General features: G+C 33.5%; 1 protein-coding gene across 9 annotated transcripts in view; it reads left to right on the plus strand.

The window, feature by feature from the left end:
• CDH18 (cadherin 18) overlaps nucleotides 1-22,398 on the plus strand; it is a 495,321-nt gene that overhangs the window by 420,420 nt on the left and 52,503 nt on the right. For all 9 annotated transcript variants that reach the window (XM_064705466.1, XM_064705467.1, XM_064705474.1 and 6 more), the window contains 2 exons: nucleotides 9,734-9,901; nucleotides 21,427-21,614. In XM_064705466.1, coding sequence (XP_064561536.1) covers nucleotides 9,734-9,901; nucleotides 21,427-21,614 — 356 coding nt within the window. The remainder of the gene's footprint in view (nucleotides 1-9,733; nucleotides 9,902-21,426; nucleotides 21,615-22,398) is intronic.

The following is a 22,398-nucleotide window of genomic DNA, read 5'->3' on the forward strand; positions in this document are numbered from 1 at the left end:
TAACAAAATATATGCGGAGCTATTCCTAAGTAAGTCTTGCTCCATTAAGAGTTTTTCAGTCAGAGCTAGTATTTACAATTTTCTGATTTTTCTAAATTCAGAATAATTTCAAAGGCAGACAATGGTTGTTTCAAGAGATGTTCAATACTAATATGTACAGCAGAAGTTGAGCACCTTCTTGAATAATGAATTGACTCAAATTAGAAACAGAAACAGCTGTATAAAATTGATTTGTGTAATATTTTATGTTCTGTGTGACCTTATTGTGAAATTTTTTAACTTATTGTGAGAGTAGTGTGACAGCACCTCTTTTTGACGAGTTACACCAGTAATTCAGTAATCCAGTAATCATTTTCTTGATAGCGGTGTACTGTAACAAATGAACAACAAAGACTGCTGTTTTCAGCCAATTGTAAGTTTTATTGCACTTCCAGGTAGAGATTTATCTTTTCTCTGACTAGATCGATCTGACTTCAGGTCAATAATTCCTGATTGAATCTCTACAGAAGTCAATAGCCACCTATTATGTCACCTAGTACACAAAGATTTTGTGGATGTCAGGTCTGTGGAAGAAAATAACATTTGTGAACATGTTTCACATCCTTTATGAGATTCCTTTAAATTTTATTTATATATCAAAATTATTTTTGTGTCCATAAGAAAATTCTGAAAATTGTGGTTCACCTAAGGCTACCACAGACACATTTTCAGCGTTCAAAAATATCTATGTGTTATCTGCCATGGTTCCTTGGTCAGCCTTCTGTTTATCCAGAGTACAGTTCTTAGATATTTTTTCTCTTATGCAGAGTTTGAACTAATATTTTTTTTTTTGCATGAATAGATAAGGATTTTTATACAAATATGGAAGCTTCAAAGAATTTCTAAATTTTTTGGTCATTAATTTTGCTTTTCAAGATAACATTATGAAAATTTTTTTTCATAGATATAGAAAAAAAAATTGAATTTTTCTTTCAAGGACCTCGAAGGAACCAATTACTTATATTTTAAGGCAGCTGTATCATATATACATATTTACACTCTGATGTATTCAATCTAGCACTTCCCACAATTAAGAATTGGTTTTTTTATTAATGGAATTCTGCTGGTTATTGAATTTATTAAAGTTTTTCTTTGAAAAGGTATTAGCTTGCATGGCCACTGTCATAGGACATTAGGTGCATGGTTTTCCTTGTGATCCAGATACCTGGGATAGATGGAAAATGATTCACATTCGTGTGTTGACGCCAGTCTCAATGTAATTCACTCACACTCTGCAGAGAAGCATGCTGAAGTGCTCAGCAAGGCTGCTCCCTAAGTTATAAAAATTATATGTGATGCCATCCTGCTGTCCTTAACATAGCATGCAAAGGCCAGTGAGGCACAGCAGCACAGCAGAATGCTCTGTGGGTGTGTGAGGAGTGAGCATCACAGGGAGAAAAGAACACAACCTATGTGTGAAGGCTTGGTGTGTTGGCTAAGCAGGTTTTCTTACTAATAGATAATCTGAATTGTATGTCTTGACCTCGTCCGTCAGTTGTAATCAAATTATTCAACAGAAAAAAGTCCAGATGTGGAATCTTTTCAAGACTGTATGTTGAATTCAGTTTGTTTTTTTTTTTTTTTTTATTAGCTTGACACTATTTTGAACCTATTAGAAAGGAGGAATTTATGCTTATTGTCTCTCTGCTTGACCTCTTATCAAGGTGATCTACTTTGAAAAAAAGCCAAAATATAATTTGAAATCATGGGCAATTATGTTAATTATCTCCAATTTTTTAGATATACTATTATGTACTTATTGAAGACAAAAAATTTAATTTGCATTAAAGCAAATTAATTTACTAATAGTAGATGGGAAATATGAAGTAAAGGCTGTGGCTTCGTCTTTATTTTGTTTCATTATGAAGGAAGTAATAAGGAGCTTTGGATTATTACTGGAATATTAGCAGCTTTAATCTTCATCTGCATCTTCCTTTCTAATTTTCATTCAAGCTGTAGATTAAATATAGCTTTGTGTAAGCCAGAAGATGTGTAACATTACAGAAGAAATGCTCAATATAAGCAGTCCAGCAGTCTATTCTATTTTAAGAGAGCAGGATTTCCATGTTTGTGAATATAAGTAGTTAGTTTTTAGGTTGTTTTAAGCTCTTTCTTGTCAATTGTGATTTTCTTTGAGAAGACTCATGTGCTAATTCCAATCTGCTATGTTCAGAGGTTACAGAATGCATCCCCTTTTTACCTAATTGCTTTGTTGGTCACGTGTCATTAGGTTGTTCCTTCTCACAGAGGATTAAATACACCTATAAAAAGGTTATATCTGAAGAAATTGCACCGAATGAGTAATGCAATCTCTTCCAGCATTCTTTGCCCTTGCCGCCACAGTGATATCATTTGCTTGGTTCCTCTGCTTGCATATCTGAGAAGTAAACTGTTGTGGAGACTGCCTCAATATCTAAATGGCATTAAGATAAATGTTAATCATGTATATCTGTATCTAGGTGGGTTCCACAGCTATCTTGGCCTAACATTTCATTCTGTTATACAATCAGCCATCACTTGTAACCATCTTTCAGCAATTATTCTGTTCCCTGTCCCTTGAGGTTCAGGTTCTTCTTGCTATTTTAGTACATTTTTAATTTAATTCTCAAAAAAACCCATTTTCAACAGAGACGTAGCATCATACTTCTGCAGGCTTTATTCCAGACACATGCCTACTACATTAGCCGGAACACATCAGAGTTTGAGCATCGTGTTGGTACAGGTGGAGGATCTGGCCATTTATCCCTTTTGGCTCCCAGCCATGTTTCTTCAGAACTATAGAAATGCCAATTATTTGGGTACCAATTCCAAAGAACTCATGAGTCTTTGCAAAATCACTAAGATGTTTTCTATGAAAATATAATTATTAAATCTTGCACAATCCTGCAGAGAATTAATGTATAGTGCCAGGTTACCAAGACATATGAATGTTTTTATTCTAAGTCTGTCTTTACACTTTCTTCTGCTTCTCCATACCACATCTTCAGCAATTTTGTTGGAAAAAACGTCTGTTCAAAAATGGAAAAACAATTTAAAAAGAGGTCAAAACCACTCAGGTAGGAAATTTGCTTGAAAGAATGCTTAACTGTATTTCTATATCTGAAAAATCATAGTAAGTTGTGTGCAATTTGTACTCCAAAAGAAACTACTTGCACATTTTCAGGACTTAGCATATTGATAAATAGTTTCTGAGGAATGAAACCTTTTTTGCAGATTCTTTTGCAGAATCTGCACATGAAAAAAACATGGCAGAATTTCCTTTTCTTGACTCTGAATTGTTTACTTTTTTAGGAACAGAATTAGATTAATGGGGGATTTATAATTTTTTCCAGTTCCAAATCTCGGAAGGGTAGTAGATTCTCCCAGAGTAAAGTAGATAAACAAGTTTGCAGAATTTAAATGTGTGTCAGTTTTCTGAAAGGCCAAGCAAAACCAATTTGCAATTTGAGGCTGGCAAATTTAGGCAAAGAGAAAAAAAAGAAAAACAGAGTAATTAGAAAGGATTTAGCCAATTAAAAATATTGGGATAACGATAATGTCTGTCCGTGTGTTTTTCTGGAAAATAGGCCATGCTAAACAAACCTGATTTCTTTGTTTTGTGAAATGCCAGGTTATATTGAAAAGATAATTGCCATGCCACACACAATTCTATTTAATAAGATAGCAATCAGTAGTAGCAACAAGGCACATAAGAAATGACTATGAATTGGCTACCTGGGAGGTAGGAAAAAAGTTATCACCAAGACAGAATTGTCATGAAAAAAAGAGATTCCTCCAGGACTCTACAGGGTTCAGTGTAAGACCAATTCTATTCAACTTCTTTCTGTGTGGATTAGCAATAAACAAAAGACAACCATTGGCAAAAATTTTGGATGACTATTTCTGTAATAGATATCCCTTTGATTACAACACTTGCATATTGCACATTGGAATGCATTCTCTTCTTTCTGGAGGTGTTGTGGCAGCAAAATTTTAATTTAATTATTGTGATTGTTCTAATACTAAAACTGAGAGGTGCTGGGATTACATTTGGTATCCATGCAATTGCCACATAAAATGGTGTATTTTCACTCAGAGAAAATTGCTTCAGATTCCTTAATTTAGGAGGCATCAACAAAATACCTTTTTTATTTTTTAATTTCTGTCCGTTACTCATAAAGATGTTAGAGAAGGTTATTTTTACTAACAGTTATTTAAAATGATTTTTTTTTCTTTTGAGGGTATTCACTGTAGTACAATCAGTCTGGTCAACCCACCCCTTATTTTAATACCAAATCAATGCTATTCTAGCCTATTTCTTTAAAATATTTATTATTTTCCTTTTAAAGTATTCTTATTTTTCAGTACTTTTTTATTTTTTTTATCAGTTGTCCTTAAAGGTTGGATTCATGTATTTCATTTCAATGTTAATTTTCTTTAAGGAAGTCTTTCAGTACTATAGTCATGACCCGAGAAGAAAATTGACCAATAATTGTCATTTCTATAGTGCTGTGACTTTCATCCATGAAGTGTGTAGGTACGTCTTTGTAAAGGAACAAAATGTTAGTTATATAAAGCAGATCTGAGTCAAAGGGCTGGATTAAAAAACATCTTTGTTATAGAAGAATTCAGAATGTGGATTAAAACCATAAGCTTTATATTGCAGATTTCTGTTTACAGTTATATTTTGAAGTAAATTACAAATTCAAGTCAATGTCTATTGAGAGTTCTAAATTTTAATTTTATTTTGAAATTTTAAGAAAAAAATGTATTTTCTGACTTTTTCAATATCTGTCTTAAAATGAAAAAAATTGGTTTCTCTTTCAAGGTAGAATTATATTAGAATTTGAAATGTGTTTTAATACATACAAGATGTTCAGAATATTAAGTTACAATAAAATAGGCTAAATTCATACCCTAGAAAAAGCAGTGATAAAAATAGTGCTTTTATTCCAAAAGAAAGAATAATGTTAATAAAATTACCATCTACAATACTTCAAATCCCTCAGTAAATTGTAAACTCCCACATTTAGTTGGCTATTAAGTAGATATTTAGAATTGCATTTGAATCATAATTGTCTATGACCATGGCAAGACAGATATATAAGAAACTAAAAAATGGGGAATCAAATGTGACTTACTGGCCCTTCCTCAAATATCTACTGACCATGCTCATGTTTCAACAACAGAATGAAAATTTTCCAATCAAAAAAAATACTTACTTCCCCATGACAAAACACAGTTTGCCATTAAAGTGGAGTTGTGTGACTGTTTTCTTTTTGTTTTCCCCACTACATAGAAAACCTCTGAGCTCAAAATATTAAAATAGACCATGTTTTATCTGGGGCAATTCAGACATCATGCAGAAGTAGGCTGTAAAATAAAGATGACTAAAATTCTGAGGTGGTTACTGAATGTAAATGAGTTCTTATTTTGTGTAAGTAATAAGATAAATTCTTTAAAGTGTACCAGACTAATGGGTAAGTACATATTAAAATACTTCAGTAAATGCATAGCTATGCACCTGGCTGTGGCAGATATTTTCTTAGTATTTGTCTGCACTTGAATTAAAAAAGTCTTGATTTTTGCAGTCTCAGTTGCAGTGGATCCTTCGGTTGTAGCTTTTCTTTTATGTAAGTTAAATGGTTCTTCATAGAATGCTAAGAAAGACAACATAACACATTGTCAGATGCTGCAGAGCATATAAGTATCTTTAAGAAAATTTTGTATAAAAGGAAAGGTATTTACTGCGATTCAGTAATAAGAATAAATTCAGAGAGCCTGAGATGGAAGTAAAACTTGCCAAAAATGAAGTCATTTTCAGGGCTTTCTGAAATCCAGAGGTGTTGGGGAAAAGGAAAGGAAAGGAGCTATCCACAATAGTAGATATATCAATATTTCATCTCAGAGTTCTTTTTTGTCAGTTTTATCTGATACTTTGAGGATAAATACAGGACCATCATGAAGAAATTTTTTAACTGCAATAGGTTGTGAAGAACTGTCAGTACTGAGAAGGAGGCTTATGTGGTTATGGGCAAGAGCAAGAAAAGCATAATCAAGTTTAACAGCATTAGATAGTAAAAGTCCTTACAAGACATATTGTTTCATTTTAGTTATTCCTGTGAGTAACAGGGGGTAGGACTTGATCCTTATTGGTCCTATTCACATAAGAGATTCTGTGGTTCTACAGTAATTCTGGTCTCATTCATTTGGAAATGTCACTGGGGAAAACATGGGTTTATTAGTCAATTAAAGATCAGTCATCAATGTAATGTATTCCATATAAAAAATAAAAATGTTGAAATTAAAAAAGATGGTATTAAAATCTTAATTGGAAAGTAAGTAGGTTTCCCATCATACATAGTCAAGAAAGATAAATTCAAATTGGAAAAAGTGCTTTCCAAAACTCTTGAAATTGTCACACACAAACAAAAAAAAAAAAAATTAAAATTAAAAAACCCTAGCAAAACTGGTGTGCTTTAGAGGCAAATAAACTTATAAAAGAAGTTAGAAGAAAATGTGGTTTTTTGGGAGAGCCTTTCATGTGGGAAAAAAAACATCTCTCATAATTTTAAGATGGAAATAGGTATGAGTATTTGTGAGGACAGAAGTCCAAACCTGTGTGTTCATCCCAGCTCCATTCCAATAGATTGACCCTTCCATATGTTGTATTTGATTTTTGACATAGCAGTCAAACTTCTGTAGAAATTCTTTACTTAATACCAGAAATAGTATGGGTTGTACCTGTAATGACGTCTATATCTTGGGTTTTTTAATTTTTTTTTTCCTTTTCTACCAAAGATGGATAAATACTGAAGGCATCGCTGAGAAGTACTTGGTTAACAGGGTCACAGTGCTGCCTAAAAAATATGAGGCAAAATTAAGATTGTGTTTAAATTTAAAAAACCTGTGACAGCTTTCTTTTTCAGTTTTTTTTTGGTAAATGTTTTAGTCAGGAAAATATCTTTCTTAAGATTAACTTCCTGTCTTCTTGTGGGATGTACACCAACCCTTGCCAAGCATACAGAAGATACTTAGGAGCAATTCCTGCTTTAAAAAAAAACTGCTAGATCACTTAATTTTATCTTAGTGGAAAAGGCAACTAAGTTCTCCTTACACATTTTGGGATCAATAGTGAAACTTGAGATTATGCATGATTTTAGTGCTGCACTGACAGAAGCTGTTGGAGCTGCTGGTGACAAGGACAGAGCATTAGAGTCCTCACATTAGTTACATACCTCATACTGATGATACAATTTCAGGATGTATAAATGGATCTGAAACCCAGGAAAAAGAGGAAACTAAATCTTCTCTCACCCCCTGCCTGCAGCCCATCACAACTTTAAAACTAGTTTTCCTACTCTAAACTTTGCATACAAGGTTTTGAAACTAAAAGCCGGCCCAATTTAATTTTCTCAGTTTTCAGAGAAGAGGAATCTTCTGCAAGTGAGAGAGATGAAATGATTAGTCATGATTAGTCATCCACAATCCTAATTAACTATCTACAAGCCTTGATTAAGTGTCATACCCCTTGAAGCAAACAAAGAAAAGTAACCATAAATCAGGGTAATCTTTGTTTGTTTAAATTAATTTTAAAGTGAAAGTGGCTAGTACTAGGGAGGATAGCGCAGAAGGAATGTTCTACTATGTTACATTTGATCTGTTACAAGTTGAAATGGAAGGTTGTTTTAAAAATCCCATATTTCTTACATGCATATGAATAAGCATGATATGTTTGGTTTCAATATAAAAAATGAAAACAATTCATTTGAAAAGTCAAAGCAGGACATTCTCAGTTCTAAGACATTCCCATATTCCTATTTTTCAGTAAAATATATTTTCAGAACAGTAGTACCAGATTTTGTAAACCATATTTATTTTCATGAAAATGCATATTTAAATTATAGCAGTTCCTTTTATCTAAAGGACTCTGTAAATTTGCTTTTCTAAATTTATAATGTGTATAAGTTGTGGTTATTTTCAATATATCATGTTGCAATTTCTGAAAAAAATATCTGTCTCAAGCGGTATCATTTTTAGGGAAAAAAACACTGATGAACTAAACCAGACTTGTATACTATTTTTAGCCAGCTTGTCCCAATCTACACTTCTGATGGAAAGTAACTTACAGTACAAAACTGTGTTAAAATAATTCTAAAACTTTGTGGATGCTTAAAGCAATTCTTTGTGCACAGATCTCCTTGTTTTTGTGTGATTTGCTTTCAGAAATGAATGGAAACAACGGTATAAGCTACATGAAATTTTCCATTTTGTATGTAGTAATGTTTAAATGGTTTTATTGAAGAAATGCAAAGAATGTAATTTTAAAATACAAGAAAGATAATGCTCTGGAAAATACTTTTTTACATGATCTGAAACTGTGGGAGTCAAAAAAGCTTGAGAATTGTGCTGTACATAAAGTTCTCCTGAAGAGTAAGGCTCTACTTAAGATTCTTTGCATTAGTAATTATTATATGATTAAAATTTACCCAGAAGCAACATCTGATGGTGTTATGCTATATCCTTATTGAAAGCAAGAGTTCACTTTCAGAGTTCAATAGAAGTTATGCTAAAATTTTAGCTCTATAAAAATGTAATGTTAATAAATTGGGCATTTTACATATTTCTTTATTTATTTCTATGAAACTCACTCCAGTCTATTACTATCTTTTATGCACTGGTGTGCTCAGAACTGCACCCAGCACTCCAGATTTGATGAGCAGAGGGGAAGAATCCCCTCCTTTGACTGGCTGACAGTGCATTTCAAGATGCTGGCCTTGTTTGCTGCAAGGACACATCACTGGCTCATGTTCAACCTGAGAACCACACCACATTCTTTTCTGAAAAGCTTCCTCCCAGCTGGTCTGTCCACAGAATGCAGTAGTTTCCTACCTTTCTCTTTACTGAATTCCATGACTTCTCTGTCAGTCTGTGATCAAAGAAATCAGCCAGGTTTAATTTACAGATATCATCACAGGTGGAAAATGTCTCCTAATTGAAGCTGCGCCCATCAAGTTGTCTCTCCCTACTTTTATTTTAATCTTTGCTTCTACATGTATGGGTAACTAAATGTGAAAAGCAATTCTGATGATAATGGATAAAAAATAATGCAACTTTAGGATCATTCCATTTTGGTTTTCTCTCTCTAACATAGTAATAACAATAAAAATATTATCTTTTACTTTACAATTATTAATGAAGCCAAACATTAAAAAAATCTACATTATTGTCATGTACCAAAATGAAAAAATACTTTTTTTTGAGATTTGTCAAATAGGAGAATCTAGCTTTTGGATAGTTTTAAGAGATACGTGATATATTAATTAAGAAATTAACTTTTGTTAGAAAACACCTTGTGTCTTATTCCTTGGGGTAAGAGTTCCAATTAACTTTTTTTTTTCTCTTAAGTAGCTATTTGAAGAGTTATATGAGAAAACACAATGTAACTTTGGATCAGGAACGTTATAAGTTATATTAATTATTTAATAATATAATAATTGATTTAGTAAATACTGTTTCAATTTTATCATATTATGCAGCAGATGTTGTCTAGAGGCATCTGGAGCTGTGTTTAATAAACGTATATATATGACACAATCAACTAAACATTTAGCTCCACCTTTCCTTTAAAGAAAAGTTATGCCCAGCCTTTGCTCCTGCTTGAACAAGCTCATTCTGATGTTTTGTTTGTTTGTTTGTTTTCTTTCCCTCACAGGGGTCATCAGGACTGCCTTGCACAATATGGACAGGGAAGCCAGAGAGCATTATTCCGTTGTCATTCAAGCCAAAGATATGGCTGGGCAGGTCGGAGGGCTGTCAGGGTCAACAACTGTAAATATCACACTCACAGATGTCAACGACAATCCACCCAGGTTTCCTCAGAGTATGTACAATTTCAACATATAACTGATTTGAAAATCATGTTGATTTTCAGTGAAGTAAGAAGCTATTAGTGAAATCCAGTTAGTAGTCAAATTCATGGCAAAAAGGCAGCTTGGAAAGCATTTGGATTCACCAATATTTTTTAATTTTCCTGCATTTCCAGATAAAACACAGAGATGGCATAGCTAAAATACTGAAACTAGTAAAGATTTCTTTCAGTCTAACCACTGAATAATATTGAGATGGGTTACAAAGGTATACTGTTCTCATATGTGAGTTATTCTCCAGCCCCTGTTAAATGCATATTTCGATAATTGTGTGATTTTGATCCCATGAGGTAATTGGGATGTTCCTATGGTAGATAACAGCAAAAGGAAATTCATTAAAATATTTAACATGCCTTTGGCTGCTTCCATATGTATCTATCAAAATTTTTTCTTCTGCTTTCTCTATACCAAACAAAATTTTTAAAGTCAATTATTACATTTCAAACGGTCAAAATCTAAGATGTTTCTCATTATAGTTAAGCAATGGTGGAGCCTGACTTTATCATAGTTAAATGAGTTGCTGATATTGGTTTCAAACAATATTATCACATGAATATATGAAGAATAAGTACCAGAATAGAATATCCTAATGTGGCCACTAATAGGAAGTTAATTTCTATTCGGCTCATTGGATACACACTGATCTGGCACAGTAGTTGGGATCTTGTAGGAATTCTGAATTCAGTCGACAATTTATGTAAAAATCTTCTGGAACATAAATGCTTTCTCTCTGCATATTGGCTCAAGGCCAACGAGAATGTTGTAATCTGGTCTCAGACGTTGCATGAGCTGTTGTAGAACACAATGGGCTGGTAGGTCAAGGCACATCCACAAGGAAGTGCTTTAAGCTGTTTGAATTAAAAGATTTACAAACAACAGTAGAGATCACAAGGCTCCAAGGACAAACAAAGCTCTCTGGCAATACACATTGTATAAAATCTGGCCAAACAGCAAGTAGGCTTATTAGAAGCGTTGCAGAAATGATCATCTTCTCTGTGCCTCACAAAGACTTGAAAACATAAAGCTTTTGAAATATACCCTTAAGTAAAATATTTTTGATATTATGTTCCACAAATTCTTCATTGCATTCGTCATTATATTTAATACTTCCTAATTATTGGAAAGGCAAAAGGAAAAGCTTATCTTTGAACAAGAGCTGAATTAAAAAGAAAGAATGTCCTAAGTTTTCTGCAAACTCAATGGATGCAGGAATGGATCCCTATCTATTAGGTTTCAAGAACTGGCTTCTTTTATTTTGAATGGAAGGACTTAGATGGCAAATTGATTGGCAGGCAGAAATGTACATTGCCATGTCTATTTATCTGTATTATTATTTTTTCAGAAATCAAAGAAATACAAAATGTTCATGTAACAATTTGTACATTCTAAAGGATTTTAATATAGTTGAAAATGACAAAACATTTCAGATTTAACGAAAATTTATTCAGGCAGAATTAAATTGTATTTTAATATTTATGCTTTTTAAGATAAAATATTATTTCTAAAACAATTCTTGTAGAATACAAACATTGCTTTCTTTCCTTACAGAAGATTCCTATGCACAGTTATGAGTGACATTATTTCTTTACTTCTTTTCAAGACTACCCCTTGCAATGAGCAGTAGCTACATGTTAATAATAAAGAATGAAAATCCAGTTGATCTTAAAAAGGCCATTTTACCATCATGAACTATATACATGAGTCTTACCCTAAAATAAATAACTTCTTTGTTTATTTTTTCCTCTGTTTCCTTTGTGTGCCATGATTTTCAGTTAAATTTCTCTTCAATTTCCTTATTAGACGGAATGCTAAATGAGACTTACTGAGGCTTGTCACATTCAGAATTGAATTCCAGGGAAGTGCTAACCAAAACTGCCTAAATCGAGTGTATAACCCTTGGGACAGGCTGAGCCTCAGCTAAACCACAGACTTTCTTTTGGTTAGTTTCCTTTTCTCCGTTACCATACTTGTGAGTTTTGAATCTGATTCTAACTGTATGAGTACCTTACTTGAGAACGTGCTGGGAAGTACATCTGATTGATGCTGTTATTATTTGTTTTATTTACAAAAATACTTTGTTGTATATATTGAAAAGATATACTTTTCTGGCTTTAGTAGATCAGTGTTCATTAGACATGCAGCAGCAGTAAGATATGCAGGAATTTTCCCCTTAAAGAAACACTTTAAATCCCTAATTAAAACTTAGAAATAAAGGTTATAAATATATCTACTTGAAAGGGTTTATTGTGTTTTTCTCTGCATTCATTCTTAAAGACCAGACTTTCTTTCAAAGAAAGTCCTAACAGAAGAGCAATAGTTTTCCCATTTATGAAAATAATCTTGCAAGAATAATATGAAACAGGACTGGATAATTTTATCAGTCTGATTTCTGGTATAGGAAACACACCTGAAAAATTCTGTAGTATGTCTCAAAAGTAGGAAGGGGAATGTGAATTCAGCAGGAGAATAGTCTGAAACCTCACATATTTTTTGCTTATCAATTACTTCCTGCGCCTCTTGTATAATACTGGTTTGTTTTTCTTACATCATCAAAAATTTCCTTTCTTTTGAGAGTCAAATAATAAAGGGACTGTCTATTCAATGTAAGCTGACAGACAGTGCTCTGCATAGGAAGATTTTTTCATCTCTCAGTTCTTGTTAATTTCATCACTGATGGATCTGTGTGGTTGATGACTGAGGGCCCTAATATCATAGCCATAAATTTATTTCCTAATTTGGTAGAAGATATTCCATCTTCCAATAGCACTGTTATCAGCCTTGAGCTACATCAGAATATTCTGTATATTTTCTTTCAACAATTCTCTCTGGTGTTGCTTAATATGAATAAGTTATCTGTGTTTTGTTTAATATGAAGAGATTCTGATAGCATCACACTAAGCAAAGGCTTCTATTGACATGCTTTGTACATCAAGTGCTAATGATTACATTCTGGCCAGTGTGTAGAAGATCTAATTGCTGTGTCTACACTCTAATTTGTAGGTTTCGGTTTTTGATACCAATAACTCAGTTCCTTAGGATAAAGCAGAATTTAAATGCAACTCATGACTTAAAACAATTTTTATAAAGCTTGATTTTTGAGGCTTGACAGTTTCATGGCAATAGTAAACATAACATTTCATAAAATTAGTTTCATGGCAATAGTAAACAAACTAAATATGCATATATATACATAATTAGTTTGGCCTGTCTTTTTACAATATCATTGTATGAAAAGTGCACAGCCATGTTTAAATAGGAATGTGATATGAAGATGCTCCTGTTAGTTCTGAAAAAGTAAACTCACATCCTAGAAGGAGACATTATTCAGTGCTAGTAAGGTATCCACTATCTGGCCTTGTTAATATAACTCATCAGTTAACTTGGTGTAAAAGTATCTGCTACTCATTTTCTTTTGAAAGTCATATTCCAGTGTGGTCGTTTCTGTGCCTCCAGCTCCATGTAATAAATCTAGTTCTCATTATTTCCTGTTGTGACAAATGTCATGATTTCCTGTCATGAAAAGTCAGCATCCTCTCACTCCCCACTGCCATGTGCTGCAGCCTGTCCTGCCCTACCTGGTGACGAGTCCATGGCTATCTGCCTTCTCTTTTACAGCTTGGCTCCTGCCCAATGTGTTGAGGAAAGCAAAATTTTCTCTGATTGTTTTTAGCAGGTTTTTCTCCTTTTTTAACGCAGTATCTGCTAAGAGGCTTTGAGAATCATAATGAGTTTTGGGTCTCTGCCCTTCTACTAGATTTGCCTGATATTGGATAAGGATTAAAAATTACTGAAAAGTATTGAGTTAAAAGGATTGCAAAAGTTTTGTGTCCCCAGTAACTCAGATATTAAATAAGGACACGATAACTGATTTCTCATAAGATGGCTGACATCTGATCAACTGTACCTCTTTAAATTATAATTTTTGCAAAACCAGTATAATATAATTTTATATAATAAATATAAAATATAAATTTTATATAAAATATATAAAATATAATTTTTGCATAATCAAGATCCTGTTCATTGTTCCATTTATGGGCTTGAGAAGTGGGAACATATGAACCTAATGCAGCTCAAGAAGTCCAAGTGGAAGGTCTGCACCTGGGTCAGGGCAATCCCAGGCATGAAAACAGAGTAGAAGAACTCAGTGAGAGCACCCCTGAGGGGAAGAACTTGGAGATTCTGGTGGGTGAAAGGTTGGACATGAGCAGTCGATGGGCACTTGCAGCCTAGAAAGCCAGCTACATCCTTGGCTACATCGAAAGACTTGCACCCAGCACATCAAGGGAGGTGATTGTCCCCCTCTGCTCTGCCCTTGTGAAGCCCTATTTGAAGTGCTGTGTCCAGATCTGAAGTCCTCAGTACAAGAAAGATGTCTATCTGCTAGAGTGGTCCAGAGGAGAGCCATGAAGGTGAAGAGAGGTCTGGAACACCTCACTGGTGAAGACAACCTGAAAGAGCTCAGGTTGTCAGCCTGGAAAAGAGAAGGCTCCAGAGAAACCTCACTGCAGCCTTCCACTACATAGGAAGGACTTAGAAAAAAGATGGAGAGTAACTTTTTACATAGGCAGGTAACGATATCAGAAGGAGGGGCATTTTTGAAAGGGAAAGAGAGGAAGTTTAGACTAGATATCAGAAGGCACTGGACCAGGTTGCCCAGAAGAGCTTTGGATGTCCCATAACTGGAAGTGTTCAAGGCCAGGTTGGATGGGGCTCTGAGCACCCAGCTGTCCCTGTCCATTGTAGAAGGGTTAAAAACAGATTGTCTTTAAGCTGCCTTACAACCAAAACCATTCTATGGTCTATGATTCTATATGTGGATGAGTCCAGCAATGATCCAGTATCCAGTGAGTATCAGGAAGAGTTTTCAGAAATGATTCTACTTTTAAACGTTGCTTATATATTAAGATTTTTTCATTATAATTAGACAAATATCTTTTCCTTATTTGATGCTCATCACTTCTTGTTTGTGTGAACTTTACATTTTGATGCACAACGTAATTGTGATGCTGAAAAGTATTTTTCTTCTCGCATCTTTTTAAAGGTAGATATATGTTGAATTGATTGATGTTTCAAAGTCAGTGCTTAGGTTTCAAAGTGGATGCCTAGTGAGTGACACTTCCTTTGTGAGTACAGTTGGTGTTCAGTATACTGATTTTCTGACTTTGACTTTACAGGGAATCATCCCAAAGCCTCTGACATTTTTTTTTAAGTAGCTAAAGTGTTACATTAGAAACAGAATGAGGTGCAGGCATCAGGTTTTTTTTCTGTCAGTTTTCAGAAACTTCCTCCTGATTGTGATAGCCAGAAGCAAAGGTAACCAGGGAAAGCTGCCATTGTGTGCCTATATTACCTGGTGTTAATTTTAAACAGAGAAGTATATTTGGGCTTGATTTTCTAGAAGTATTTAAAATCACCTGCTCAGCAAGACTGCTACACAATGACAACAAGCTGTTTTAGGGAGTGGTAAAATAGACAAGCCTTGCTAAGTGATTTTTTTTAAATTTCTCTCTTTATAAGAGATAGTATATCTCTGTAATGTGCTAGCATCAATCATTCATCTATGGGATGCCTTGGAAATATGAGAAATATATTACTTGAGATGTGTTCATTGGGTTCAAAAGGGAGTTAAGACATATGAAATAAAAGTATATGTACAGAAATGAGTGTATGCTTCCATAGACTGGAAAATGTCATCTAAAGTGATTTGTTTAATTTTCTTTTTCCTTCTTATTTTTGTGAGAAGAATGGTATGCTGTGATATTTGCACAATATTTGAAGTTAAAGCTACCAAATTATTTCATATGTCACTAAAATCTGACATGAGTTATTTAATGGCATTTGATCACATAGGAAATCTCATTATGTTCTCTTTCCTGAGCAGAATAAATGTGATTTCTGTAATCAGTTTTTTTCTATAAAATGTAATTAACTAAATATGTTGCTTTTCAAGAGTATTGAATATCTTATAGTAAAGTCTCCTTTAATGAAAATTAATGACAATAAAATTTGGCAACAGAATTGTTTATGGAATTTAAATATTCCAGGAAGTTTGATGGGGGAAAAATATATTTATGTAAAAGTCAGATTAAATACTTGTAATAAATATGTGGTCTACATACTAAGTTTTAGCACCACCTAGATGCATCAACTTTACTCATAACAGTACCATGAAGTGTTAATTCATTTTATTGAATATTGTCTATAAGGATTTCTGTGTACCAGATCCATTATTAATTACACATATCATACATATAAAAATAATTTTAAAACAATATTTTTAATTTTAAAAATATATGCAAGTTTTGTTTGTTTGTTTGTTTTTCTATGGGTTTTTTAATAAGACTGTAATGGTTTCGGGAATGTTGTTTGTTTTTCTCTCAGAGTAGAGAACTGGGAGCAGGACAACTCCATTTTGAGGAGTGTTCTTTGGAAAGCCTTAGTTTTCATGTCCTTTATGAAGTTAAACCCCAGTGTGATTACAATCCTTGCTGTGCTAGTGCCAGGGAAAAGCAAGCATACCAACAACAAAATAAACACAGTCCAAATGGAGTTTAACCCTTATACAGGTATTGCTATTGCTATCTGCTTTATCCAAGCTGCCTGATGCAGCCATGGTTCCCTTTAAAATAGCATAAAATATGCTGAACGGAGCACAACCTCTAGAGACTGCTACAGATCACATCCAACAATTAAGGTCCCCATTAGTGATTATTATGGAGTGCATATGTTGCTTTTCCCATGTCATTTGCATAGAAAAAATGTATTTGGGGATTCAATACCTAAAGGCAAGTAGTTAAATCTGAAAATCCTGGAGAAACTCAGTTTTCTTTATGTTTCTGCTTTTAGCTATGAGCAGCATAAACTCAATTTTTACAAGAATGCAGAATATTTTTGTTCTCCAAGACTGAAAGTTCAGTATTCTGAAGTCAGAAAGCTTTTAAGAACTTTCAGTTATTGTCTCTAAAGGCAAAGTGTCATGGAACATAAACTCATCACTGATTAAAATCTTAATCACAATCTTAACTCCTATTTTACACTGAGATGTAAGAAGCAGAGACATTGAGATTTATAAGTCTTGTTTCAGACAAAGAAGCCTCTTGAATCAAAGAAGAACATTTGGGGTTTTTTTCCTAAACTGACCCAAGGTTTCTGTGTTCTTCAGACTTTCAAGGCAATCAGAAGTTTGAAGGGTTTGAGTTTTGAAGTTTTTGATTGTCTTATTTGCAAATAAGAAGTAAAGTCACTTATAATTCAAATACATTTAGAAAGTGCAATAGCATTGGGGGTTTTGGCAGGGAAGAGGAGTAAGCCAAACATACCTCTTGAAAATTTCTTAGTTTAGTTTCATTAAAGAGAAGTTGTCATTAAAAAGAATGTTCAGATCAAAATTAGTAGATATAAATTGACTGAACTTCTGCAATCATAAAGGTTTCTATACTTATAATGATGATGGATTAAAATTGGTTTTATTATATTAAAAATAAGCGGAGTAAAGGAATATGGGACATATGTCCAAGACATACTGTGACAAATAGGCTTCTAAAAAGACTGCAGTTGCTAAAGAGAAATCCAGAATAACCTATTACAGGTAATGAAAACAAGCAGCTCTGTGAATGAAGAAGAGCTATTTCTCAAAGATAGCTACCAAGGAGGATTGAGCACAGTCCACAGCTGAAGCTCTGCTTTAGTTTTATCAAAGATGGCAGGCAGTGAAACATGAGACAGACCTTTGTAAACGACTGGATCATAGGTTCACGTGAGACTTGAAAAAGTACCCAAAGCCCAGCTTAAAGGAGGCTCAGTTAGATCAAGTCACTTAGAGTCTTGTGTAGTAAAGCCTTGAAAGGTCCTTTGTAGGTCCCTTTCTGCAAAACTGCTTTACAACTGGCTGGCCCCAGCACATACTGATGAATGGCATTATTCCTCCCCTGGTGCTGTTTCTGAATGTCATGAGGTTGTTTTAGGACATTTCTCCAGCATGTCCAGGTCCCTCTGAGAAGCAGCCCTGCCCTCCAGTGTGATAAACACTTTTTTCCCAAGTTGGTGTTCTGTATTGTCTTTTCTCCCTCTCGTTGTTAAATATGGTAATGTCTACTGTTCAAGACGTAACCTACAAACGTAATCAAAATTATCAACAGAATAGAATAGATTAATAAATACAATAATTTCAATAGTGTACTAATTGATTTTCATTAAATACTGTTGCACTTCTTTTTTGAGAGGTTCAGACAGAGACAACTCTCTTTTCTGAGAGTAAGATACAGCATTGGAGGTTGCCTGTAGGCTGAAATTAAAGTCTACTGTTCTAAAGATAAATAAATTATTTTTGTAGTATAATGACAGATAAGCCATCAAGTTTATTGAAAGATGAAGATCATACACTTGAATTTGGAAAATGTTTCAATTAGCATAGACTAAAGTCCTGAAAAGTGGTACCTATACAGTGCATTACCTGGAAAAGAGTATTAAATTCCTCATATCATGAGCAAAGGGAAGGCATGTGAATGAATGTGATAAAAGCTGAGAACAGAATCAGCCAAGATTCTTGATCTGTAAGAAACAGGCCAGCTCCTCTAGAAAAAATTAGACCATCCCCAAAAGATTTCTGCTTCACAACAGTGTCCTATCAAACTTTTTTTATCCAGTGCCCAAGGAAACATTTATAGGATCAGAATCACAGGTTGTGCTGAGTTTAAAAGAACACATGGGAGTCATTAGGTCCCAATGGAGAGCACCCAAGGAGTTACAGCATGTGCCTGAGAGCATTGTCAAATCCATCTTGGACTCAAACAAGCTTGGCACTGTGACCTTTTCTCTGGGAAGTCTGTTCAGTGCTTGATTGAGCCTTTTGTCAGGTCCTCTTGCTAACAGTAAAGTTTATAACTATTTAGTATTTAACATTTCCAATTTTACCACTAGCCTAAAAAAAAAGTATGCAATACAGTTTAGCCTTCATGTTGCTTAATTTTATCTTCTTGCATATTTGGTCTTTTTAGATAATATTTTTTTGCATTTATCTACTTGTCTCTATGAGATATTGTCAGCCTGTCTAATAAACAGTGGTTAAACACCTGTTGGGAGACATTTCTGACCTAAGAGGTTTTTTTTTATTTTTTCAACAGCTTTCTTTTAATTCTATTTACATTTTTCTTTAACATTTCTACAGTTCTAAAAAAACTGACATAATTCATGAGTCATTTAGAATATTCATTTTACTTGAAGTTTTAGTATTTCAGAATCTTTGAAGCAGGTATCAGTAAAATAAATTTCTGAAACAGATGGCTAACACTTGGAGTGTGATTATAAAGCAGATCATAGTGTCATGTAGATAAATATATTTGAACAAGCTTAACTATTTGAAAGTCTCCAAGTAGTTCACCCTATCATATGAATTATAGCCAATCCAGTTCCTGATGTGACTTGATATTGTAACATATTCTTAATATTCTTAATATTCTTAATATTCTTATTTTCGTAACCTCTTCCTTTTTGGAAGAACAAAAATGTCAAAAAAACATATTTTGCATTTATTTTAACACTAAGTATATTTTGAAATTAATCTCATCCCATTATTATAATTTTATGTATGAAATAAAGCAACCAGCAATACAAAAGTGTCAGTTGACATCATCTGTAAGCACTAAATTTTGCAGGGCATTTATTTGGAAATTTGTGTAGGTGGCTTTTACATGCATATCAAAGAATTGCATCAAAAGAATAACTATGAGTTTTTATTGAACTACGTAATTGTCCTGTTACATCAGTGTTGATATTTTTGTTTTTTACATGTTAATTCTAATTTTTCTCTTGTTCTGTTGGGCATTTCTTATTTTCCTTTAGATTTCCAAATGAATAATGACTAATTTTTTTTTATTTTTCTATGAAATCTCCTCTCCTTTAGACTAATAAAGATTAGTGCGCTTCTCACACCACTAGTTCTTTACTAGTCCTATGGACTAGTATGAAAAAATTAATTCAAAACAACAAATAGGTTTAGGAGCTGTTGTGCAAGAAATTACATAAATGTATGATTAATCTTCACTTTTCTGGCAGGTGACGATAAAGGGAGTTATATTTTACTGATGATACCTATTCCCTTTCCAATTGCCACTTCTGTAGGTTGATAATTTCTTCAATCCACCCAAATGGTAGTGGATTTCTGCCACACCTCAGGTTTAATCTCTGAATTCAATTTAAATTTTGCCTTTCTTTTTATACATGCTTAACATGAGCACCTCTGCAGTCATGCTACCTGGATTCAACCCAGCAAACAGTTAACAATATGTTAACTTTTATATGTCCCCTTTCAAATCTGCTGATCCACTGTCCTGCCACTCAGTTTTGCACTATTGCACTGACTGCCACAAAATGCCTTCAAAGAACATAAAAGGAACCCGGTAGAGTTTCAGAAGATTTGTAATGACAGAAGTTATTTTTCTTTTTTTACTATGTTGGTGGTTGGGCTGTAAACTCTGCAGACTGTTAGGGAGGCATTTGGATTGGAGCTTATTAGATGGGAAATTAGCATGTTGTTGGTATGTTCATGCCTTCTATTGGGTGTGAATTATTCTTTTCAGTTCTGGTAGATTTCATCATCCCTGCTGTATTAAAGGGTAGCATTATTGGAGAAATCTTCTTGAAGCTGTTTTTCTGGCCTAGTTGCAGGTGGAAATTGAGGTTTACCATAATGACATTATGTCTCTTTGCCACTTTTATTTCCATGTGGTGGCTTCTTGTCCACCAGAAAACTTTGTACCTTTTAGAAAGAAAACTTCACACAAAAGCATAGAGACAGTTAAGAAAATTATCTTTCAAAAAATATTTCACTTACTAATTATTAACCTAGCATGTTGCAAAAACACTGAAAGGAGCAAGAGTTGTAAAGAAAAATGTCTCTGGGCATAAATGTGTAGTACTTCTTTGTACCCATCGTGTTTATTTTAATTTACTGTGGATGACAGTGGACATTTTTGTGCAAATGGTAAAAAAATTAAGATTTATTATATTTTTCTTTACTAAAAATCATGTGTTGAAAATTTTGATGCAATGTTGCAAAAATATTTGGATTTTGGGAAAAAATGCAACATATTTTTCAATTCAAAATTACTCACTTGACCATGCATTTAATTGTAAGTTGGTGAAATAAATGTACTTTGGTTATGGAGAACATAAACCTGTAAAAATACTATTATGAAGTGACTTCTGTATTATGCAATGTACAGCAATAGCTGTGAAAACTAAAATCTTACATTAGGTAATTTGAATCTTGAATAGGGAATGAAGGCATCCCAAGTAAAATATAATTCACTTTTGAATTCTTCCAGGGTTTTAAATAGATTCATAGGTTTATTTGTCACTTTATGAAATGCATAAATACTCTTCCAGAGTCAGACATCTATCAAGTAGGTAATGGTTCTCTAATTTAGTTTGACTAGAAAATGTCCAAGCTATTATGTTGCTTTTTTTTCCCCCTCAGAACATTATCAACTGTATGTTCCTGAGTCGGCTCAAGTTGGATCGGCAGTTGGCAAAATCAAAGCAAATGATGCAGACACTGGCTCAAATGCAGACATGAAGTACACGATTATAAATGGTGATGGCGCTGGGGTATTCTCCATATCTACTGACAAAGAAACCAGGGAAGGAATTCTCTCTCTGAAGAAGGTAAGTCATAGAAGATGTAAAATTTGGGTGAAAATTCTACTTTTGTCCCCAGCCTGCTTAAATCTTGCCATAGAAATTTTATCGGTGGCAATGAGTGTGCAATTCAGTTTTCATAGACTGTTATTCTTTGATTTACTTTCCAGTTGATATCTAAATGATCCAGTATTGTGCTAAAGACTTAAAATGTTACTTGGCAAGCTATTGCAGGGTTATCATTTATATGTAGTTCCTATATTTGTCCCAGCCAGCTGAGAGTTCTTATGTGGGTTTGTTGTTATTGAGTCTTGTAGATATAAATTATATGTAACCATACACCCTAAAAATTAAAAGTGAGTAAATGTTCAAAATTACTAATATGAATTCTGGTCTTGATTAATGGTTGGATAAATGAAATCCTGAGAAAATATGAAAGAAGAGAATAAATAAAAAACTATCTAAAGCATGATTCTATTTTTTCTGCTTCAGCATTGATATATATGTATTTAAGATATCAAAAATAGTTTCTTATTCAAGGAAATATTATTTTTATAATTCATAAATATTTAAAATATCTCCTTCAGTATCTTAAAAAGCTTTAACTCAGTGTCTTTTGTAAAGGTTATGTAATACCCACCTTTTTCAACCACAAAGAAGTAAATTGTCATTTTTATACCACTGAATTTATTTCATGATGGCCTTGTTATAGCTAAAAACATAATCTGGTATTTCTTCTTTAAAATGAGCATTATACCCTCACCATGGCTGCTGTTCATGAACTACAACATTTATTAATATACAAAACATG

The sequence above is a fragment of the Zonotrichia leucophrys genome, chromosome 2 (assembly GCF_028769735.1).
Source record: "Zonotrichia leucophrys gambelii isolate GWCS_2022_RI chromosome 2, RI_Zleu_2.0, whole genome shotgun sequence".
Classification (NCBI taxonomy): domain Eukaryota; kingdom Metazoa; phylum Chordata; class Aves; order Passeriformes; family Passerellidae; genus Zonotrichia; species Zonotrichia leucophrys.